A 26,210-nucleotide genomic window follows, 5' to 3' on the forward strand; every position below is an offset into this window, starting at 1 on the left:
TCAGCTCGATGGCTCCATAATATTGCATTGTCATCCAATTTACATATGTATGTATGCACATTTTCAACTTCATCAGAAATCGGGAAGCGAGTCAAATTTAACTTGAAATATTTGACCCGTACAGTCATAGTTACATATGTACAGTCACGTCTGAAAATATCGATACGAACAAAGTCCCAAAAATATGTATACACGACCTAATTGACCATATATTAAGGTGTAAGTATACATATATTTGCCACTTAATCTTCGTATCTATATTTTCAGATGTGACCGTACATAGGTACATTACATTGCAAGTTAAATAAAAGCTTGTAACTTGATACAAATTAGTGATATACCGCATGCTGAATTATTTTATTAGGAAAAATAAAAGTCGTATTTCTTTATAAATCCTATGAAAGTGTGTTTACGGCCTAAACTATAAGTACTCTAATATTATTCACTCGTACCAAAAAGACACTGTATAATTATATAATTACATAGACATAATCTTTACCTTTTGACCTCTGAGACTTGTAAATTGTTTGAAATAGCTACTTAATTCAATATTCTTCTGTATTTACGCAGGAAGCTAACAACAATCAACAGATGATTTTAGCGAAAACATGTCAAAATAATATACCTATGTAATTTCCTATTCATTGGGCAGATTATGCAAAACGTATGTTAGAATGTTGACGGAATGGCACATTGTTCAAATTATTTAAATACATACATTCTTAGGTGCGTAACTGCGTAGACAGGTTACCTACCTGGCCTGTCAACTTGTTTCACTCTTAAAGAACGTTAAATACCTAAATATGTGTTGACATCTGACGTTCACGGATATATTATGCACCTAGCATTGACATATATCTATATCTAAGGAAGGGCCTTTCGGGCACTAAGAATAGTGCTAGTTAAGTGGTGTCACTCACGAATTCGAGTCAAGCGTGCAGTCTAACGCAACTAGTTCTCATCAACCAATCGCGTTGTGGCATTAGACTGCACGAATTCGTGTGCGTGACACCGCTGTACTGGCCTCATTCCTATTGCCCGTAAGGCCCGTCCTCGCCTAGTCCCACTTACTTTTCGCGGGCATATCATGTGCCAAAAAAAGGTCCTATCCTCTATTCTCTCACTGGTACCTAACACATATTATTTAAGTTAAAGGAGGATGGGCAGATTTGCATGGACACTGGCCCATGAACCAATAAGAATAAGCGACATACCATCGGAAAGGTTTTTAATAGACTCCATTTTTTTGTATGGCGATACTTGTCAAAGCTCTGTTTAAAAAAAAATATGACAAAGAAATGTAAGAAAACTAATAAGAACTAAAATATCGTGACACAAAATCATCGACCCGGACCCGGGTACGTCCTTAAATTACGTCCAAAAGAGAGGTATGGGCATTGTGAATGTCGGGCACATTGTGGTAGGGCACAGCACAGTGGATGTCATTACAGATCTAGAGCAGAGATCAACTGGGGAAGTACCTCCACCTTACAGAAAACCGCAGCTAAATAACACTAGACCCTACTCATAGTGTTGTGTTCCTGCCGGTGAGTAAGGTTGCCAGAGCTCAACGAGGGTGTGGAGTGTTAGGGTCGGCAACGCGCATGTAACCCGTCTGGAGTTGCAGGCGTACATAGGCTACGGAGACTTCTTACCATCAGGCGGGCCGTATGCGTATTTGCCACGGCGTAATATAAAAAAAATTGACTATAACAAAACCTATCTATAAGTATCGAAAAAAACTATATACCTAAGTAGTTAGAGTAGTCACGTTTCAACTCACACTACTTTGGGGTCATCCATTAATTACATCACACGTTTAGGGGGAGGGAGGGATTCAAGAAAATGTGACATGTTGTGACAAGGGGGAGGGGGGAGTCACAAACTTTGTGACGTCACTTTAACTTCATCAGTATTTATTTGATTTTTTTTTTCGCTGTACAGTACAGTTAAATAACGAGTTTTTGGAACGATAATCGTTTTATGCGATTAATTTTCTGTTATAATTACCTACTAATATTCTTTTGGCAAAAATATTATGATAAAATATGAATAGTACCTAATTCTCTTCGCAGATTTTGTCGAAAAAAAATTGCCAAAAATGTGACGGCATACCAGGGGGGATGGGTTTGCCTAATGTGACCAAGTGAGACAAGAAGGGGGGAGGGATAAAAAAACCTAGAAATTCGTATGATGTAATTAATGGATGAACCCTTTTTGCGGCGATAACTTTTTTCACACAAAGATTTGGGACTACCTGCCATAGGCAAAGTTTTACAACTTAGAATAACCTATCCGGTGGCATACCGCTTGCCCTTATTGGTCAAATGGACCAATTTGCCCTTTAGCTACCCTACTTCCTTAGCTAATAGAGCTTCCTTTAGCTAATAGTTCCCCCGAATAAAGACAATCAAAGAAAAACATAAATACAAACTAACAATAATTCTGTGTAACTATAAAGCAGAAAAATTCATCTCATTTCTTAATAAATACAATATTCCTTTACCTCTATTTTTGCTTCACAGATAAACCATGAATCCGAAAGAGAAGCCACTATTCGGCTCTCACTCTGACACGTCGACTATCAACATAAAGCACATGGTATTTGCTTTGTGCGTGTTTTTTAACATTTTTTTTACTTACTGACCTCAATAACACAGTTTTTGTGTGTATTTTTTAACCCTTTAATAACTTTATTTTGTAACTTCCTCAATAAAAAAAACACAAGCAATTTTATCCTCGTAAGGCCCAAGGTCCTACCTATAGGACTTATTCAGTTCGATTAAATTTGAATCATATTCAATTAGGACAGAGCATTTGTTTTGTTTCGTGCAATTTTCAAACAAAATAAAATCAACTGTATTCCGTGCACTATAGGTTCAAATTCCAGTGGCAAATTTTGGAGTTTTCATTTCTATGGCTGGGCCTTAAGAGGCTATTTACAAATGTCTGCTATTTCCGAAAATGATCTACAGCGTGTATTTTTGATACGACCACATAATCAAAGGGTAAGTAGTTAGTTTAGGCTGTAATTACACACACTTTCATAGGTTTTATAAAAAAATTGCCTACATTTATTTTTTCATACAAAATCATTCTGCAAGCAACGCATCACTACTTTGTTTTAACTCAAAACGTCTCATTAATGACGCGACGTCACAACCGTCACAAGTGATCATGATGTACGAAATACATTGCCGCTCGGAAAAAAATCAAAAATTAATTATGCTCTGGTAGTGAAGACTAAACTAAAACAAAACTTTCAGAGTTTTTATAACGCTAAAACCTACGTCTAGTTCAAGTTTGAGGTTATATCAAAAATACAGACTGTATAATCCAGGTCTGTACAGGTCAATTTAATGTAAGTTTGTATGACATATTTACGATATGATAATATGATAATCCGTTTATTTGTTTGCCACAATACACACAGGAAATACAATTAATAAAATGACAAAAAAACAGATAATACAAAATTATACGAGAGAAATACACATTTATACAAAATAGAAGTAGAAAGAAAAAAAATACATTTAAATAATACTGATCCATACATATAGGAAATGTTGTGTGCGTCGCAGCAAAACAAAAGGGTTCTGGCTCAGTATTACGCTTCACCCTATGGGAGAGGCACTGATATCCTGCCAGGACCAGACCACGTCAACCAAGATACAGTGTAAAATATGCAATATTCAAAGTTAATACTTACCTAAATACCTTGTTTATAAAACTAGTGAAGTAGTGACATAATTATCATTGAAAGTGTGTACTTGCATAGTTATGATATTGAAGTGTCAGTGTGATTAGCATGCTTAAGTAATACGTAGTGTCAAGTGTAATTATAAGAAGAAATCATTTTATATACATTATGAATTACTAAGACCAAATAAAATAATAGTATTAGTATAGATATCTAAATCCAACAATGGATGGAAAATGGCAAAATTAGAGATAAATGGAAAGAGTTGGAGAAGGCCTATACTCGAGAGAGGTCCTTAATATCCAAGACATAAGTTATATATTCATTAGACAATTAATATTTATTAAGTTATTTATTAAATTATATTTCAATCAAATTAAATAACAAATTAATGACATAATGTAAACAATTTTAGAATTTCAGAATATATTCATAAGTAAATTATCTATGAATTAAAATTAATAATGTTAATAATGCATGCATTCACATTTGTATATTGCAACGATATTAAGGAATAAATGGCTTATTTATTTTATAGATATCTAAATTACTCCAAGCATACATTGCTATATTATAATTATCTGGCTTATATTTGCGTATCCGTCAAAGGTACGTCATCGTAGCACGTCAAAGATTCTAAACTCGTTTACTTAATTGGTTAAATTGCTTCTGATTTTCTACTACTACTACTTAATGGCGCAGCGACCCAAAATGAGTCTTGGTCTCCGACAAGAGTACACGCCAGTTCCTGTCGGTGAGTAAGATTGCCAGAGCTCAACGAGGGTGCGGAGTTTTAGGTTCGGCAACGCGCATGTTACTCCTCTGGAGTTGTACGCGTCCATAGGCTACGGAGACTACTTACCATCAGAGATATGCTTGTTTGCCACCGAGGCAGTATTAAAAAAAATTGGTCCCTTGTTTTTAGGGTTCCGTAGTTTCGTACCCAAAGGGTTAAACGGGACCCTATCACTAAGATTCCGCTGTCCGTCCGTCTGTCTGTCGTCTGTCTCATGAACCGTGACAGTTAGACAGTTGAAATTGTCACAGATGATGTATTTCTGTTGCCGCTATAACAACAAATACTAAAAAGTACGGAACCCTCGGTGGCAGTCTGACTCGCACTTGTCCGGTTTTTTTTGTTGCCTGTCTGATAAACGGTAATACAATACCATTGATATCGCACACTAATGGATGTCTAAATTTGGATGTACCTAATTGTGTTTTAATCAGTCATAAACGGTGTCAGACCCAGACAGGATATTTATGCGTATATTACTATCAAAATACTGACTTGTTTAGGTTTTATTGATTAGGGAACAAATCTGGTTTGAAAATTAAACCGAATCATTACTTTAAACAATTTAATACCCACCGGACTACCTCGAAAACTCGGGCAAAATAATTATTCGAATTGTCGTTTTCATACGTCACTATATTTTAAATTGAATTGAAATCACTAAACCCGTTTTAGGGAAAATACTAGAAAAAAATATGAAAATGTATGTGTGTATGTAATGTATGTATGTGTATGTATGTATGATAGATTACTTGCCGCTTCTAAATAAAATGTGATCGGAGCATGGCCCATTTTTTTCGCGGTGGGCCCTATGCTGACATCATAAGCAGTAGTGTAATTTCTTCTTCTTTTAAAATATGGCTTCCATCAAATCTATGATGATTTTGCCAATGTCAAGTTTCGTTGTAAGTTTTAAGTGTGCTCGTAGAGCATGACGTTGTTCGGTAGTTGCTTTTAGTAAAGAGATAGCTGGACTTTACTAAAAGCCACGATGGATTGCCGGATGTTGATTAAAACATGGTTAAACGCGTTTCAAGATTAGGTAGTTTTTCATTGACTGCACACTTCCACGATAGTTCACTGCATAATAAGCTACACTTTGAACAACATAAATGAGCAAAACACAAAAAAATATTCTCGAGACGTCTTCGCCATCTTGAATCTCAACGACAACCTCGTAGTGTAATTTAAACATCTTTCAAATTAATAATTTGACAGGCTGCTAGCCTAGTAAGAACTCGATATGTTTTCTGAAAAAGCTACGTATTTGTATGATTTGATATGACATTTATATATTTTTTATCAATTTTCTATAAAGAAAACTAGCTACTGTATTTAATTGCATGATTTCTATAGTAATCTAAATTGTATTTTATATTTCTTATTTAATGCATGTTAATTATAAGATGTAATGTTTTGAAAAGATACGTCCCGCCGAGTTTCATGCCGGTCAATATTGGGATACCCTCCTCCAATTGAGGGGGGATTTAAATCTTCTCGGGTCAGAGGTGTAGGGTTAGAGCCGGTGTAGCTTTATTTGACGTTCATAAGCGCATTGTAATATGCCTACTTGAATAATAAACTGTTTTATCTTAATTTATATCGTATAATCATATTTTTTGGTCACAATAAACGTGTAATTTACGCTTAAAACTAATATATATTTTCCAATCCGTCATCCATATATTCTTCGAGAGTGTAAAAAGCTTTACATATTTTTTTTAGTTTTGTAACTAAAGTCGTGTTTTTCTCTTCAGCTACTAACAATAGTTTAGAATTTAGAGTCTGTAAGACAAAATCAGAATGTTAATACTCAAACAGACCTTGGATAAAACAATAATAAATGCAAAATGCAACAGCACGCTGACAAATAATAGACTAGAGTTAACAGTACACTCACTCGGCACACGATTCACCTAGGGCTGCCAATTGGGCACTTGACACACGTTGAATATTATAACCAGACATAGGAATCCATCGGGCAAAATTGTTTGACAAGTAGGGAGTTCCTGTATCGATAAACTTAACTATCGATGCTAGTTCTATATACTAGTGATCACTCAAGGGTTTGCTTGTAAAAATATGTTTTTATTAAGAGTAAAAAAATAATTAAATAATAATTCAATGTACTCTTCTTCGTTTTTAAGACAATTTTATAATTGAATTATAACAAAAAAAATTGCTAAATAGATAGAAAATGGGCCATTCATTATAAAAAAGTGGGATTTAAAATGACATATTTAGATTATAAAAAAAATACAAGGCTCAATTTTTTTTGATTTTTAAACTTTACAAATATAAATAAAATTATACCATTCGATTCCTTAAATTTTATTTAAAAATAAATTGTATAACAACTATGTACATAAACGCAATATTTCACGGTCAAAATAGCAATTTTCTTGATCTTCCATACATTTAGGACAGACTAATGCAATGTGACGTCACATTACAATATCATTTTCCTAGAGGCGAGGCGTTTAAATCGTCGAGTGCGAGCGTCAGACTTTAACTCTCATTTCTGACCTTTGTGTTGCTTAAATGCCATGAGTCCCATATAGACATTTGATCCTCAGGAAAATCAAGATCCATTGACATTATTTACAAAAAACTGTCAGGTAGCCAATTAGAGCTGGCGGCTTCCTCGCACAACGTATCAGTATTGCGATACAACGAGGAAATGCCGCCAGCATCCTTGGTACAATGCCTCAAGGGCCTATTTTAGATATAAGCTAGTTATAGTAATCATCTGTATATATCCATTATGTATATTGTTATTGTAAATAAATATAGCGTTGTATTAGAAGAACAATAAATAGTTATTTGATTTTCAAGGGCGCAAAGTTATTTAAGGCCCCGTAAGTTCGTGTACTTCTCTCACTCTTACTAACGTAAGCGTAAGATGGGTGTGTGTGCTTAAAAATAAAATTAAAATATTTAGAAGCAGTCTTCATATCTATCGCCAACAAACTGTCTCGAAGTTTGGCGAATATTTTGTTTTGTGGTACACATATTTTATATTTTAATGTTATAATAAATAAATAAAAAAATATGTTTAGCTTTTGTGTAAGTATATATTTTAGAAAATTTTTAATGTGCGTCGTTTGACCTATGTTTTTAATATTCCTATCGAGCGAAAGTCAAAAGATCAGTATTCGAATCGCTGAAGACCCTAGAGCAAAATCCCCAAGATTCTCAAAAAGCTTTATCAAAAAACTCCGTTCTACTAACCTGCGGCACCTTTACTCGTGCTGATATTGACACCCGAGCAAGCGAAAGATTCTAAAACGCTTTAAAACAAACATTTCAACATACTCGCAAACTCCTGAAAATAACCCTCCCTTTGTCAATCATAAACAATAAAATTAGAATCCTAAAGCCATTATAAATAAATCAGGCTAATTGACATCGTAATTACTATAATATGACGCCACGTTATTAATTGGCACTATTAATTATTCTTTCTGATAACTACCTATCAAATTCATTTACGGGTCCACGAGTAGTTCAAATTATCATTTTCCTGACTATTTGCTGAGTATATTCCTTGTATTCTTGAGAACGTAAAAAAGCTATTAAGTTAAAGATAGGTTGGATGTATAATTGTTGGTGCAATAAAGAATATTTACTTACTTACTTATTATTCAAGTCGGCATATTACAATGCGCTTATGAACGTCAAATAAAGCTACACCGGCTCTAACCCTACACCTCTGACCCGAGAAGATAAATAATTAAATCCCCCCTCAATTGGAGGAGGATATACCAATATGGACCGGCAAGAAACTCAGCGGGTCACATCTTTTCAAAACATTACATCTTATAATTAACATGCATTAAATATGAAAAACAAAATACAATTTAGAGTATACAGTTGCTACTTTTCTTTATAGAAATTTGATAAAATATATATAATCATACAAATACGTAGCTCTTTCAGAAAACATGTCGAATTCTTACAAAGGGAAAAGAAAAATAAAATGAATAAAGAAATGAGAATATACATTATATAAATCTGACTGATTGCTATACCTACAGCTACTAATAGCTTTGCGATCCTAACGAAATAACGTTACTTTTTGGAGCATACAATTTTTTTTATGAAATCTGTTTTATAAACCTAATTTTTACAATAATCAAAAATCGAAAAAAGTCAAACGTAGGGGTTTGACCATGGTTGATGTACATCAAATTATGTAAAAATATTTTTCATAATGTCCATATTCAGAGAAGAAAATGAGGACTCCGTTTGTATGGATAAGTCTTTCCTCTTAATGTTGTCTCGATATAAGAAAAAAACACCAAAACACGTCTATTTTTTATTTTATTTAATTGTTTTCGCTGTCAAATATCATTTGATATTTACCAGTCGCTTTTCGGTGAAGGAAAACATCGTGAGGAAACCGGACTAATTCTAACAAGGCCTAGTTTACCCTCTGAGTTGGAAGGGCAGATGGCAGTCGCTTTCGTAAAAACTAGTGTCTACGCCAAATCTTGGGATTAGTTGTCAAGCGGACCCCAGGTTCCCATGAGCCGTGGCAAAATGCCGGGACAACGCGAGGAAGAAGTTAGTTTTCGCTGTCAGTTGTTCGATTTTTGTTCAATCTGTTGACCCTAATTGAATGAAGCCATGATGTTCATAGTAATGACATAGTCATAAATAGCGGGTTTAGTGGGCAATCACACCGCGTCTGTAATTACTTGATTTATGGCTACAGCTATATATACAAATGTCGAGTACCTAGCAACAATTGTTCAGCAATAAGGAAAACGTTAAAAAACTAACTTGAGTACCGGTTTTGTACCTCTAGTGTAAATTTATTCGATGGCGTAACGTGACGTACGCGTTTGCGTTAAGTCTCATTTTGTATGGGATTTTGAGTTTCCAAAACGTTCCGCTTGGCGCGCTGTGTACTAAATGAGACAACGCAAACGCGTACGTCACGTTTCGAAATCGAATAAATTTACACTAGGGGCTCTGCTCATAAAAAAAACTTCTTTCATAGTCAGTTACGGCCCCGTAGGTTTTTATATATTTATGTTTGTTTAACCCTCGTCGTAAGTTTGTCATCGTAAATACATATATATATATATATATATATATAAAGTGTAAGTGAGATAGATGTGCGTGCTCGAGACCACTTTTTTTGTAGGTTTAAATACAAAAAAGTAATCTCTACATTCCCTCAAACATGATAAAGCCGATTTCTAGAAGCAATTTTCATATTTTTAGCCTCTGTGCATAATTTGTTACGAATTTTTAAAATGCATTTTAGACATGTAATCACTGACAACGCACTTTACTCCGTCAATATCGTCTAAGGTCATGTCATGTCCTTGTGCTACCCTAGCGCCACCGGAGAGATTTCGACACGAACAGTTCTCGCATAAGAAATTGTTCTCCTTACCTCTACTCTCCATACTTGGAATTCCTATCATTCAATCAATGCAAATTACATTAATTAATACATTAATTAATGTTCTGTTTCAAGAAATTAACTGTACCTACCAGTTCAAGGTGATACCGTTATAAAACTAGATCAGTAATCTTACTAATTTTGAGTTTGTTTAAGTAAAATACATTAACCATAGCTATGCTTTTCTACTTTTTGTTTGGATTATTATAAGATTTTGGACCAAAAAACAAATTCCATACATTTTTAAAAGCTCCCAAAACTTAGATTGTTTGATAAATAGAAAAATATAACAGAACAGAATTAAGAGACATTACATATCCCTGTAATGTTTATTTATTTATTATTTATATACTCTGTATATTTAGGTATTTAAATAAATGTAATCAAGATCTGCCCTCAAATGGCTCCTTAAGCCAGTTGAGGGTAGATGAAAACATTACATGGTCAAATAATGTAGGTTAAAGTCAGGTCGTTCAGTGACAGATCCAGGCGGTTTTGTATTTGGTTGGTTAACCAATAAATATTATATTATAACTACCCGAAAATTTACAAATTGTTTGTTTACTTTTATTTATATACCTAAAGATACAGAGATAGCTATGGTATATATACATAAAACTTTGTAAAAATATTTTCTGGAATGTCTTATATCCAAAGAGGAAAATGATGACTACGTTTGTATGGATAAGGGGTCACTTTCCTCTTAAGGTATACCTATCGGTCGAATGCAAACGTTCGCTCAGAGTGAGTTCACTATAAAAGAATAGTACGTTGTGCAACGAGGGGGGTATGTCAAATATTGGAAACAAATACAAATTGTTTATTTGACAAATATAAGTTTAAACAGTGTTACATGTTATACTGACCTCCGCACTAGGCATAGCCTGTCTCGTAGAGGAAATAATAAGATTGACATATTGTACGCATTAGCGGCTAGTAGCAACAGTAAGTACTTATTCTAAAGGTAATACATATAATTAATTTATATGACTTATGACCTAGATAAGTAACATACTTACATAAACGAGGGAATTAAAGACCCGAGTTTGCAATACTCTTACCGCCGGAGTTCACAAATTTGAACTTAATTGATCCAGTAGTTTCGGAGCAAATAAGCTGTGACAGACGGACGGACGGACAGACAGAAGCACGAGTAATAAAAGCTATAACTCACTTTCACAATCCATAACTCCCGCTATATTGATCATTATAGGCATTTGTCATTTATGAAATCAGATCTTTATCGAACAAGTGCGATGAAAAATAAATAACACATCTTGCTTTGCGATACTAACTTTGATCAATGAACCTTGATAAATGTTATTTGCGTGTACGTTAGAGCTAAACGCATGTCAGCTACCAATTGCCATGATTGGTTACCTTGACATTCGCCAGACAGGGGGCGCCTCTGACGCACTATCAATAGGCAAATAGTTAAATATGCGCTCCACACGTAATGAATACTTTTATCACAGATCTAAAATGACTGTATTCAGAGGCTGTAGGCTGTCAATACCGAAAGCGTATAAAGTCTATTTATTATATGTATGATTTCTATTTATAATATATACTGTGTATTTGTATTCTACTAGCAAAGCTACTAGCATCTTACTGGGAACTACCTAAAAGTTATGGCGCCATCGCTCGAAACGATGCTATAACTTTGGCCTTTGATCTATTAGATGGCGCCACTTTTTGATATTTAACAAATTGAACACATATCAGTGAATGAAAGAATAAGGATCAAAGTCAAGTGGCGTTCTAAAAGTTTTAATAATGTGTCGAAAGATGGCAGTAAATTTACGTCACTACAAAGTTTTCTTTTTAGGATTCCGTAGCCAAATTGCAAAAAACGGAACCCTTATGGATTCGTTATGTCTGTCTGTCCGTCCGTATGTCACAGCCACTTTTTTCCGAAACTTTAAGAACTATACTGTTGAAATGTTGTAAGTAGATGTATTCTTTGAACCGCATTAAGATTTTCACACAAAAATAGAAAAAAAAATATTATTTTTTTCATCAAACCCATACGTGTGTGGGGTATCTATGGATAGGTCTTCAAAAATGATATTGAGGTTTCTAATATCATTTTTTTCTAAACTGATTAGTCCCCCTCCTGATCCCTCCCCCTGTAACTTCTAAAATAAGAGAACGATAAAACTAAAAAATATATATGATGTCCATTACCATGCAAACTTCCACCGAAAGTTGTTTTTTTTTAATTTATTATAACTTTGGCCTTAGATCTATTAGATGGCGCCACTTTTTGATATTTAACAAATTGAACACACATCAGTGAAAAAATAAGGATCAAAGTCAAATGGCGTTCTAAAAGTTTTAATTATGTGTCGAAAGATGGCAGTAAATTTACGTCGCTACAAAGTTTTCTTTGACAATACACCTCTATTTCATATATATTTTAATACGTCATAAATGGTACGGCCCTATAAGGATGAAAAGGGTTCGCGATCCTGAGTAGAAATAACACATGCAAAAAGTGGCATAAAAGGTCACACAAAAAAAGTGGCAAATAAAAGAAACGCTACACTTTAAATTGGCCTTCAGAGATATAGCGTTGTGGGCGTAAACGCATGCTTCTGAACCATGCACACACGCGCGATCGCCAGTTTGTAAACAAAACATTTAAATTTAAACGTTAGTTATTGATGACGGGATTGATGAGTAAGCTGTGAGAAGTAAGGATGGATCTTCATTGAATAGAATTATTTTATTCGTAAACAGAAACAAGACAAATCATATAATAAGAACAAACATCTCATATACTCGTATCTATATAATATGTTACCGTAACAACCCGCTGTGAAAACGCATTAACCCTAGTCAAAACTAGTTTTCCGTATGACTTAGGTGAAAAAGCGTTTTAACTAGTCAAAACTAATTTTCCGAAACGCCTTGGTGAAAACTCGTATTAACTAGGACTTTTCAGTTAATACTAGTTTCCACAAAGAGCTGTTAATTATTTGTGTGTTTATCACTGATATAGTAAACACCCCTATAATGGAACAGGCACCAGTAGTGGGATGGTGTAGACAAATCCTGTAAAACAAGTATTTATCATCAGTTTTTAATCGCTGGCAACATTTTACCATAAAAAAGACCAAAGAGCAGTTTAAGTTTATTTTTCATTAATATTTGTTAGTTCGAAAAGTAATGGCGCTGGAGCAAAAAACCATTGTTTTAATTGGTTAATAATATTGAACACAATTGCAGTAGCTTTCATTAAATACATAGAAAACACAAAGAACAAAATGGACATTCAACTTTTAAAGCATAAAGCGGTAGAAATTGTACAGATGACGGCGAAATATAAAAAATACTCCAAATTTTCTCTTAAATGTCCCATGATTGGTGCCGTTAACATATTTTGTTCCTGAGCTATTGATAAACACATACTCACACCCACACACAAACACGCACACATTGACAAACTTTTTTGTGCATTATTTCATTATTAGATTACCTATTAGACGTACTTCTCTCTTAATTATGTTCCTTAGGTAGTTTTTAATTAAGCTTATCTTTGGCTATATGTTATCGGAGTAACTACCTTTTTTGTGTAACTACTTTCCTCAAACCGAAAATGGCTGCCACGTGACAGGCGTAGCCTAGTGTGGAGCCGCAGGAGGTGTGGATCTTTTAAATGTTAATAAAGTTTTTTTCTTTTAAATAAACAATTCTTATTCTATTCTGGATGTTTTTTATCTATCTACATATATCTATCTAGTACCCACATTACCCACAACACAAGCCTTACCTATTGATCCTGTGGGACAAGGTCGACATTGTCTCACAATAATGTTTTACCCCTTTCCAGGTGACGGAACTCTTCACGCAGATGCGGGAGCCCTCCCCCGGGGCCCCGAGCCCCAAATCCTCCACCAGCTCGCTGCACGTAACCAAGAACGTTGGCTTCCAGCAGCAGACCCAGGAGCTGCCGTGGCAGACCCCCGCCATATCACTACCAGGCAACTGCAATAGCAACTTGTACGTTATTTCTTAGTTACTTGTTAAGAAAACCATCGCCCTCCCAAGCCAAGTCCTCCACCAGCTCGCTGCACGTCACCACGAACGTGGGCTTCCAGCAGCAGATCCAGGATCTGCCGTGGCAGACCCCCGCAATATCACTACCTGGCAAATGCAATAACAATTTGTAAGTTTATCTTTTTAACCCCCGACGCATAAGAGGGGTGTTATGTGTTTACGCCTATGTCTATCTGTCTGTGATATCGTAGCTCACCAATGGATAGTCCGATTTCGATGCGTTTTTTTACGTAAATGAGAGTTTCCTTGCGCTGGTTTCATGGTTTAGATCCAGCAGTTTGAATGGTATCAGCACTTTTTCAAAATAATGTGAGGAATTTTTGGCATAAAATGGATTTTGTTGGCATATAGCTTATTTTTAATGTAATAGTTATACTCCGAAGCGCTCATGAGAATCTTCAGCCAAAAGCGTCATCTAATGCTTTGGTACTATCAACCAACAAACTTTGGTCAGGATACTGAAAGAAAGAAAAGTGGTTTATTCTATTCAAAGCACACATACTGGTGACCTTAGCCATTGGACAAACCCTGAAATCCCACGTAGGGTTACTTCTGAGGAATGCTCTGACGTTAATATTTTTTTAGTTAGAGCAAACGATAAAAAAAATTTTTTCGAACAAAAGTTATTTGCTATTGCATCGACAACAAAAAGAAACACACTGTGTTAATCTTTGGCAGTGTTTTTGACAATTTGTTCGAAATATTTGATAATGATGACATTTTTCAAAAGTCAGAAGCTTATTAGTGTCATAAATAAAAAGATAATCAAAAAGGTCGAAGAAGGTTCCATACTATTCTTTGAGGATATTACCTTAGGAGCTACTAACACATACAGGCTGCTCCAAAGTACAAAATGGTAGGTAATTTGTTAATTTCTTCGAAACCGCTACACCGGTTGTTATGATACTTTGTACACTGGTCCTAAATACCCTAATGCATGTGTACATTTCGGCTTTGTCCAATGGCTAGGGACACACTGTATAAAGCCTGACCATAAATATATGATCATTGTCAAGAAGGTGCTGTTATTATCAATATTATCATGTGTAGAGGGGCCAGTTCTTTTTAGTATGAAAAATTTAGTTCCAATGATATTCCGCAATATGGCGCGTGGTCATATATTACTGGTCAGGCTTTACACGACAACGACTCAAAAACAAAACCCTTCCCTATAGCTCATTCGTAACGAATTAAAATGAGGAGATTCCCTCAAAAGAGAATAATAATTCAGCCTATATACGTCCCACTGCTGGGCACAGGCCTCCTCTCATGCGCGAGAAGGCTCGGGCTATAGTCCCCACGCTAGCCTAATGCGGATTGGGGACTTCACATACACCTTTGATTTTTTTCGCAGTTGTATGCAGGTTTCCTCACGATGTTTTCCTTCACCAAAAAGCTAGTGGTAAATATCAAATGATATTTCGTACATAAGTTCCGAAAAACTCATTGGTACGAGCCTGGGTTTGAACCCGTGACCTCCGGATTGAAAGTCGGACGTCATATCCACTCGGCCACACCATATTTCAAAAGAGAATGCCATCACAAAAAAATCTTATAAAAAACCAAGTCTCGCAACTCAATTCTTCTTTGTACCGTAAAAAGTTGTGAGATCCATGTAATACCAAGTCGGTTAATTTGTTCAGTCCCTACTTAAGGGACCTTCTGTCTTAAGTTATTACCGTAAACCTACACAACTATAGTCCAATACTGCAACTATGGTCCACAAGTTCGAAAGTAAATTAAGTATCTATACCAATGTTCCTTTTAGCTTACTCCTAGTTTTACCTTCCATTTATAAACATCTTTGCCTTAAAACTACAAAAATATAGTAGAATACACACCTGAACGAGAAAAATTTAGTTTATTTGTGGACCATAGTTGGGAGCTTTGGACTATAGTTGGGGGGTTTTACGGTACGCAATTAGCTAACCTAACAACATCTTATAACGGCCATATCAATATTAAAAATCCTTTATATTTCAAATAAATAGATTGACTTGGCAATCGCACTAAACAATCAAATTTAATATAATATGTATTGTTTGTGAGGATACATTGTGTTTTCATGCGATGCAACTATGTAAAATATACAATGAAATATATATATGAAATTAATGTATTTGTCAAAAGGTCAAGGAATATGGACACGTTTAAAAATATTTTACTGTTGACAGTTTCCTTCCTTAAACAACTCATTAATCACATTGGTTTATTAGGTATATAAACAGTTAGGTATTTACGTGTATTAAACATAATGATTCATTGCCAGAATGAAATAGGTATTTGTTTTACAAGGGGTAAAATTGTTGTTTAACCACTCGTGCTAATATTGATACCCGAATAAGCGAATTCCAAAACAGAACCACGAGCGTAGCAAGTGGTTCGAGAAGTGGAATCTTGAGCGTTGCAAGGGTTTCAAGGCACGAGGGTTAAACAAACTTTGCCTCCGAGTGAAATACAACCAACGCGAGGAAAATACTAACTATGAAATACCAAAAAAATCAAATGAAACCATCAAACCAAAACCAAATGAACGTATTAAAAAATTTACATTCAAAATCAACATTTAAAAGTCAATTCTACTAGCTAACATAAGGAAACAACTCAAAATTTGTATCTGATTACTTTGCCCAACATGTGGATAAAATGAAATTTTTTCATCCAAATTTTACCGTTTATTTTATTTTATGTCCCCTTTAAATAAATATAAAGTGTCATTTTTTCATTAGCTTTTGAACAATCAAGAAGTCCTTTACCAATTGGTGTGGTGAAAACATTGTTATGACAAGCTTTTATTTAACTTACATGTTTTGTAAGAAATCTTTGGGCAGTCTTTTTTATTTGATATAGGTGGCAAACAGTCAGGCAGATAGGCGATTACCGCCGCCCACGGAGTTCTGCAACACCAGAAACCCACCACCAGAGAGTTTTGAGAAAGTATTTACAAATGCAGTAATAAGCGCTGGTGGCCTAGCGGTAAGAGTGTGCGACTTGCAATCCGGAGGTCGCGGGTTCAAACCCCGGCTCGTACCAATGAGTTTTTCGGAACTTATGTACGAAATATCATTTGATATTTACCAGTCGCTTTTCGGTGAAGGAAAACATCGTGAGGAAACCGGACTAATCCCAACAAGGCCTAGTTTATCCTCTGGGTTGGAAGGTCTGATGGCAGTCGCTTTCGTAAAAACTAGTGCCTACGCCAAATCTTGGGATTAGTTGTCAAGCGGACCCCAGGCTCCCATGAGCCGTGGCAAATGCCGGGACAACGCGAGGAAGAAGATTTACAAATGCAGTAATATTTACATATATTGTTTGTTGAATTAATATACTTGTGTGGAGACACGCGTCGGTCCAAAGTCGCGATTGGCAATCGTCCAATGGCAGTGTGGACTTTAAATAGAGCGATCCGAACACGCTGACAATTTCTACAGGATGGCCCAAAAATACGTTGTTTTTAGGGTTCCTTACCCAAAGGGTAAAACGTAAAACTTATTACTAAAACTCCGCTGTCCGTCTGTCAACTCATGAATCATGATAGATCTTCGACCAACACCGGAATCCGACACGTCGGAAGGAGCCTAAGCGATATCTTACCGAACAAATCATTCTGCCATTTTTTGCGGGGGACACGTGCACACAGTCACACTTCTCACTCACTACATACAAAATCCAATCTGTAATGACGACACAAATACACAGAAACAAAGAGGTGTGCAAGATTTGTCTTTGACACACGTCGATCTCGTTTGTATACGGACGAGTCACAACATGCACCGCCATAGGTACAGTTGTACCTATGCTTCAGCAGAGGGGAAATAGTATGAATGCTGTCTCCCTTCCCGGTGTTGCTCGAAGTGATAGACAGTTGAAATTTTCACAGATGATGTAATTTTGTTGCCGCTATAATAACAAATAGGGTAAAGGCACCTATTACCGTGGTAGTTAAGGAACTTTTCAAAAGAGATCCAAAAATTAAGGGTATCAATGCTGTCTAACAGCCAGGAATTTTTTTTTTTCATCAGATCATTTAATGAACTTTCCGTTTCACACGTTTTTGGATTCATTTTGGGTTATTATATGTATTAAAATATTTTTTGAAGCCAAAATGACCAAATCTTCTATTACCGTGGCAAGGGACAGGGTGTGATTCTATTATCGCGAATTGAGCTTTCATTACCGAGGGTACAATTGGCATGATTTTTCTGCACTCGTTAACAGAAACCAAACTCAAAATTCGAAACCTAATACCGAGGGTTAAAACAATAATAACGACGTGGGTTCTGTATATTATTTTTGTGTCATTAAGTTTAATAATGACACAGAAATAAAAAATAAAACTATAGAAGTATGTTTAAAAATAAGAGATATATTCGAAGAGATTATAATTACACTTTGGCACAATCAAATACTATTAAATAGTTAACTTACCAAGTACCCACGAGTACCTGTATAACAAGTTATAAGTTGAATGTTTTACATGTAAAACAACAAAAATTATTGTTAGTAAAGTTTTACTAAGGACGTATATGACAAATAGGCCTGCCTGTTATTAAATAAAGTAATTTTTAAATGCTATAAAGATTGATAAGAGTTTGTCTTACTGACATAATTAGCTGCACAAAAAAAACAAGTAAGTAACATTTTCTCATAAGGCACAGCGTAAATTATAGTCGAAATTTTATAAGCTGGACGTTTACCACCTGAGTGAAAGTTTACCACAGTGAAATGGTAAATGTCCACATTATAAAATTTCGACTATATATAAAAACATGAAATTTTTTAATTCTCATATTTTTGATAAGGTAATTAAGTTAAATAAAGTCTCTCACATATTATGTGTTATAATTTACCCGTTTATAACTAACAAATCACAGTACTTTTCTTATTGCTGATTCTTATAGCTAAAAAAAATCATGTCTGAGATTTTGGACTACTGTATAAATAAAATTATATAAAAAAAAAAACTAATCTGAATTGTCCGGCAGTTGGGTACCCTTCCTTGTCTGTCAGAGTAATAACTGAATCAGAAAACAGAAGAATTTAAATCTGATAATGATAACTGAAGTCCAAATTTTATCAACGAAATCTGTACTTGCGGTACCCTAAATGCGATATTTCAATACAATACCAAATAGTCACTCGGTAATAGATAACTCTTTAAGAGCCTATTACCGACCCATTCGATATTTCTCTGGGTTGGTAATAGATTTCTATACATTCTATTACCGAGGGTAATCTGATCATACCATCGGTAATAGGCTTAATTTGGAGTTTAATTAAACCTAATTCCGACCCATAAAAAGAATAAAACACAGATGTTTTTTCAAATCAAATCAAACACGTATATTACAAGCTTCTTGTAAAGACAAAATCACATAACTGGCAAGTAAATTTTAGGTTTTAACTCAAAATAAAAAAAAAGTTGACAGATTAAGGGTTCCCATAGAAACAAGGAAATCGGTGCTGAAGTTTTTGTTAAAAATTAAGGGTTAGTTGAATACTTTCCATACCACGGAAATAGCTCTTTAATAGTGTGAATAGATCAAGATTGGAATAAATAAAAGAAATTATAAAATTGATAATTTGTACCAAAACTAAAGAGTAAATAACAAAACTACCACTTTTTCTATTAACGTGGCATACCACGGAATTACTTACCACAGAAGTAATTGGCGCCTATCACCGCTGTATTTTATTTTCAATTTTAAACGTATTTCCCGGTCAAAAACTAAGTTAAAAGTAATTCAAAATCGTGTAGAAAATAATACACAACCTCTTAAAAGGCATTGCACTAGTTTATTTGCCATAACTATTACGTAAAACACTAAGTAAGATTGGAGTGCACTTACCTGTGGAGTCACGCGTCTGTATGGAACAACCGGTTCTTGCGCCGCCGTCGCACAAACTGACGAATCGCGAGTTTTTTGTTACACTCACACAAATGCACACTAATGGGCACGATAGACCAATGAATGAGCTTGTCTTGTGTATGCTTTATTTCTTAGAGAATAGATCTGTTTGCTTGCAAAATGCGTATTTGTAAACACCGCGGTGTTAGACGTCGATTTTGATACCCGCGTTAATAGCCGCCGTTACCCTACTAAAAAAACCGGGCAAGTGCGAGTCGGACTCGCGCACGAAGGGTTCCGTACCATTATTTATAAAAACGGCAAAAAATGACGTTTGTTGTATGGGAGCCCACCTTATTATTTTATTGTTTTTAGTATTTGTTGTTATAGCGGCAACAGAAATACATCATCTGTGAAAATTTCAACTGTCTAGCTATCACGGTTCATGAGATACAGCCTGGTGACAGACGGACGGACGGACAGCGAAGTCTCAGTAATAGGGTCCCGTTTGACCCTTTGGGTACGGAACCCCAAAAAGCACGGAATCCTCGGTGGGAGAGTGCGAGCACTTATAAGGCGCAGTGAGTTTAGAAAACCGATTTTTTTATTTCGAACACTGGATTTCGTCACTCGAACATCTGTGGAAAACGGCGAAATGCTATTATTACATATTTATAAATATTTATATATTATATATATCGTTGTGTAAGTACCCTCAACACAAGCCTTATTGAGCTTACTGTGGGACTTAGTCAATTTGTGTAATAATGTCCTATAATATTTATTTATTATGGAAAGGGGAATTAATTATCATAATGGAAGTTGTACAACAAATCCATTTAAAATCAACATTTTAATTGCTTATCGTAAAAAAAGGAAATAAACGCACTTAGAAAGTACAGTGTTCTAGAGCAGAAACGTGTCATTTTCTGCACACTTTTTAGAACAACAACGACCCACTTTCAGAGCATGACAAATGAAAAATAGAAAATATTTGCTACATACTTTGTTTTAGTAAAATTGGAAAAGTAACGTATATTTACCTGATTTAATGTTTCCATGCAAAAATGTAAACAATTCCGTTCGAGGTCAAATTTAATGCATTCCAAATGGGAACCGGTAACCGTCCGTAGCCAAATATAATTAGGAACAAAGACATGATGGAGTAGCGCTTATTTCACGTCCTACGCATTAAAAAAATCTTACACAAGTCGTGTTGTAACCGTAGCTGTGTTAATTTTAGCTTAATATCCTTTATATTGTTACCTAGCGCTATATAGTGAAAGTCAGAATGGTAGATAGATAGATAGATAAATCATTTATTTGGCAGCTGCAAAAACACACAATATAAAGTTTAAATCATCATAAAGAACACAAATTATTACAGGAACAAAATAAAATAGCACAAAAGAAAATTGAGACAACAAAATAGGCATAATTAATAAACAATAAAATAAAATAAAAGTACCTACCTACATACTGTGTGCGTTGCAGCAGGACAAAAGGGTCACGGCTCAGTGATACTCTTCACTCTTTCGAGTAAAGCACTGGTTTTCTGCCGGAACCCAGGTCACAGCAGATGTATAAAATGAGGGTATGTGTGTGTTACATGTTTATAATATATAAGTCGTATGTGATAATAAATAAGTCGGCAAGGGTGTGAACAGTGTGTCTGCCTGCCATCTCCACCATGTTAGATTCTGAAATCTGGCGGGTGTAGGTACCTAAATAAAAATAATTGAAAAGCATACCATATTTTTGTACCTAATTTATACTATTTAGTACCAACATTAAAAAACATTGTACCTCACGGTACGTAAAGTTATCATCAAAAAACAGTACACCCGCCATCCTGACAGTCAGAATGGCGGTGTACTTTATTACGCTATGTTCCCGTGGTTATTGATAACGACGGTACCTTCGGTAATCTAGTAATCTATGAACGATGTTGTTCTGAGACATACTTTATTATTTTTTACATTTGAAAGAAATATTTACTCTCCCATAGATGTCAAGGTCAGACAGCCAAAATGTATGAAACAGCCAATTTTTTTCGCGATTTCGGGATTGGTCCCATAGTAAAAGTTGCTCAGTATGACATATAAATTCACCCCGTAAATTACTGCAGGTGAATAAATAAACAGCCCGTAGAAAACAAAATGTACGAATCAGCCCAGACCCGGACTGTTAAACCAAGTGCCGTGCTCAGCCCTATTATCATTAGCACGCGATTATTAATTGAATAAAGCATTATTATAATTAGTCATCACGACTCCACGACGCCGCTGTTTTCACACCGAAGGCAAACAAAACCCATTGTTGGCGCGATCGTCTCATCAACGCGAATGATGCGAAAATAGGTCCGGTTTTATAAGACTACTGTTTTCATGCGACTTTGTCTGCTAGAATACCTATTTGTTTAGTTAAAGTAGTTAAAATGTCCCAGAGTTTTTCCTATTGTGTTACCATTTCCTCATATACTTTGTATGGCGGTAACAATAAGGAAAGATTGATAAATGTATGGAAATTTTGGGTATTTTTTTTCTCGTATAAGGATATTTTGTTATTTTTTTATGAAAAGGGTCCGCGATCCTGGCTAAAAACAACACAAAAAGGTCACATAAAAAATGGCAAAAAAAAATTAAACCGTATCCGTGCAAGAAACAAGTAATTATAACCTCTTGCGACATAAGATGGTCGCTATGATCATTTCTATATGGAGTAGCCTCATATCTTTACAATAGCACAAACATTATAACACTGTATTAACATATATATATATATATATATATATTCCTATTCATTTATTTATCTCGTTGCTTAAGTTAGGCTTTTTACAATATGTATATAAAAGTAAAATATAAAAACTCAAAACAATGCAAAAGATATAGTTAATTACATTTTAAAAATCTAACCGAGGGTGCCGCCAGCAGCAGGGCAGGGCCCAAGCTGCCTGTGGTCAGGACCGCAGAGAGGGAAACCGCCGGACTATCCACGCCGTGTCCTTGATCACCGCCTTCTGCATACTACTATTATTATTAACATTGTTATGAAATAATAATAATACCCAATTTAAAATATTACCAGTAGATTTGCTTTTTTCCAGAGCCGGAGAGCCGTCTCCCCTAGTAAGAAGCGTCAGCAACGCGTCCGCTCTAACGTCCCTTTGCGCCGATCTTTCCCCTTCAGACTCACATTTCTTTGAGGTAAGAGCGTTTTCACATTATCCGATCCGCTATCGGATGTGGGATCCTACATCTGCATAGTCAGGCCGCGGGGGTGCTGTCTTTAGCGGTCACGCGCACTACGACAAACATTATACCTACAAACGCACAAAGACAAATAATATCGTCGTTACTGTTGAACACTTAAAGTGGCTAATGGCCATATTACAGCTCGTTTACCTCCTACTATATTATAAAAAAGCATAAAGCCTATACATGCTTCGGTACTTATATTTTGGAAGGAATATGTATTTTCGGCCTTATGAAATTAAATGGTCTTGGTTCGTCCTGGTTTGTATCGCACTCTGCCTACAATTTTAATTATTAAACCTCATAACTTACAGGTATTATACATCGGTAAAGTCCGGATATCGCAACGGAAGGTTCCCGAGTCGCTCATAGATGATGCTTTAATCAAATTCGCGCAGCATGAGGCTGACAAAGCGAAGAACCAACGACGACACAGTCTGCTGTCTTCTAATGGGGTAAGATGGGAACTTCTCTCCTGCGGATATACCGAGAGTTAACGCAATAAACCCTAATTAGCCGGGTCCACACAGAGCGAGCATACGCGATATCCTCACACACAAACCTCGGCCGAGGCGGCGCGCGGGTTTTCCTCGCCTGAGCGTGCCGCCTCGGCCATGGCACGTCTACACTGGCCATTTTGTGCACGAAGAAATTGCTCGCTCTATGTGGACCCGCCTAGCTTTGTATTAGAAGTAGCCTATCAAAACGTCCACTTAGTATGCAAACTTGATCATAAATAAAACGAGGGTTGTGTTATTGCCTTATAATAATATTAATTCAGCCCAACGTCCCACTGAGCACAGGCCTCTTCTCATGGGCGAGATGGTTTGGGCTACAGTCCCACGTTGGCCCACTGCGGGTTTGAAGACTTCACATACACCTTTGAATTCCTAGATATATGTAGGTTCCCTCACGATGTTTTCCTTCACGGAATAGCAAGTGGTAAATATCAAATGATATTCCATATATAAGTTCCGAGAAATTCATTAGTACGAGCCAGGTTTTGAACCAGCGCCCTCCGGATTGAAAGTCGGAGGTCATATCCTCTCGGCCACCAGTGCTTTTAGCATTGCCTTGTTTAATTTTATTCCAAATCTACATTCTTACTGAATACTTCTGTAATAGTACCGCATTTGCTCTTGCCTAGCTCAATGTATGAAATGGCTTTGATAACACAATTTAATATTATTAATTATGTTTTTACTTTGCAGACTTCGATCTACAGTGCTGACTCCAATGAAAACTTAACAAATGACAAAAAGACTGAATCACCAGACAAAAAAACAAACGTATCCATATCAAATACCCCGTTGGAACCAGACAAATCCGTCTCCTGGAAAAGTCATGAAAATCTACCTGACATTGTAAAAACAGACAACGCAGATTTCGACCAAGAATTTGAGAAATTTACTAAAGAAAGAGTAAATAACAGGAAAGCGGATATAGTACTTAATGTACCTAACTTAGGTACAGTTGCAGAAGACGAAGAAAAACACGAAGACATCAGATCAATTCTGTCTGACACAGCGTCGTCTATAACTCAATTCTGTCAAACGAATTTCTTAACAGACAAAAATGAAGATAAAAAAGTAAATAATACTAGTGAAAATATTAACCCATTTGATGTTAAATCTAATCAAAGGAATAAATTAGATTTAAAGCTTAACTTAGTAGAGAAAGCTGAAGTAAAGAAATCGGACAGCTCAACTAATATAACTTTTGAGGAATCGAAATCAGGAAGGAAAAATGAAGAAACTAGAAATAATGCAGGAATGCCGGAGAATAAGTCGTTTTTAAGAGACAGGTCTGCTTCAATAGGCACTATTAGTTTAAAAACGCCAATAGCACAAGTTATAGGAGAGCAAAACAGGACAATGCTGTTTCAAGTAAGTATAGGTACATTTTTGAGACGATCTTTATAATATATTTTATTGTAACCCCAGGGATAAATGTATTGCAAAGTGGAAAGAGATCACGCATACAACATGCCGCATATTGACTTGAATCTGTCAGCGCCATTAAATAAAATGTAGAAATCTTACCTACTCGTTTCTTCATTTCCCTCTTTAAATTGAAACACCTGTCTTTGTGCAAAGCACGTGAAAACTAAAAGCTGATGATAATGTCAGCTTTCATATACGCAAAATATTCGTCGACGAGTTTTTTAGGATCTCTCAGAACTCTATACTCACTGGTTTTAAGAATTAAGTTAATTTAATCAGTCCGGGTCTGGGCCGTCCAACACTTCGTTTTCTATGAGAGGTAATCGGTAATCACGTGATGTTTTCTATAGAAAACGCAGTGTCTCGGTCCGAATCTGGATCGTTTTTCCGTGACTCATCCTTTAATCTCATGTACTCCTAAGGTCGGGCGCTCCGAGCTCCGCCTCATCAGCCCAGACAGGAAGCAGATCCTGCTGCACCGCGCCTTCAAGGACGTTGCTAGTTGCGTCATAGGCCGGCACAACAGGGACCATTTCGGCTTCGTCTGCAGAGAGACCAACGAAAGCTATGCGGCTTATGTATTCAAGTGTGAAAGCGATTCAGTCGCCATGGAAGTTGTCAGTGGTGAGTATTAGTAAATTACCCTTACTTTCGAAGCCAAAGTTAAGACCTTATGTTCTGAACCTGTTGTACCTGAACGGCTATCATGTCTGTCTATCAAGTCATCAATCGCAAGGAATTGGCACAGTTCTAGTTAGAAAAAGATTAATCTTAACAGCGGAATAGTGCTAAAGATACTGCTCAGGCAGCTTTGAGTTAGTGTCAAAAGATCACAAGCCAAAGTCAGCCTCATCAGCCCAGACAGAACAAGAAGCCTTCAAGGACGTGATAGGCCTCCACAACTAGGACCATTTCGGCTTCGTCTGCAGAGAGGCCAATGAGAACTATGCGGCCTGTGTTCAAGTGTGAAAGCGATTCTTTTGCCATGGAGGTTGTCAGCGGTGAGTTTTCATTTCCATCCGTTTATTTATGTATTCACATCTGTCCCTGCTCTAAACGGCAAAGCAACCTTAAATAGAGTTAGTTCCGAATACGAGCGGCTACAAGTGCAAATTTATAAATTCATCATGTCGTGTAACTTAACAGTAAAGTACTTGTATATCTTAAACTGAAAGCCTGCACCATCTTTA

General features: G+C 35.9%; 1 protein-coding gene across 5 annotated transcripts in view; it reads left to right on the forward strand.

The window, feature by feature from the left end:
• The window catches only part of LOC133533095 (TBC1 domain family member 1-like), a 72,176-nt gene that overhangs the window by 27,551 nt on the left and 18,415 nt on the right, over positions 1 to 26,210 (forward strand). For 3 of the 5 annotated variants that reach the window (XM_061872042.1, XM_061872043.1, XM_061872046.1), the window contains 5 exons: positions 13,748 to 13,917; positions 22,930 to 23,029; positions 23,392 to 23,532; positions 24,289 to 24,963; positions 25,443 to 25,644. In XM_061872042.1, the coding sequence (XP_061728026.1) occupies positions 13,748 to 13,917; positions 22,930 to 23,029; positions 23,392 to 23,532; positions 24,289 to 24,963; positions 25,443 to 25,644 (1,288 nt within the window). Of the gene's footprint in view, positions 1 to 2,525; positions 2,602 to 13,747; positions 13,918 to 22,929; positions 23,030 to 23,391; positions 23,533 to 24,288; positions 24,964 to 25,442; positions 25,645 to 26,210 lie in introns of all 5 variants that reach the window. The other 2 variants (XM_061872044.1, XM_061872045.1) reach the window with 1 other exon arrangement.

Source organism: Cydia pomonella, chromosome 28 (genome assembly GCF_033807575.1).
Source record: "Cydia pomonella isolate Wapato2018A chromosome 28, ilCydPomo1, whole genome shotgun sequence".
NCBI classification, from domain to species: domain Eukaryota; kingdom Metazoa; phylum Arthropoda; class Insecta; order Lepidoptera; family Tortricidae; genus Cydia; species Cydia pomonella.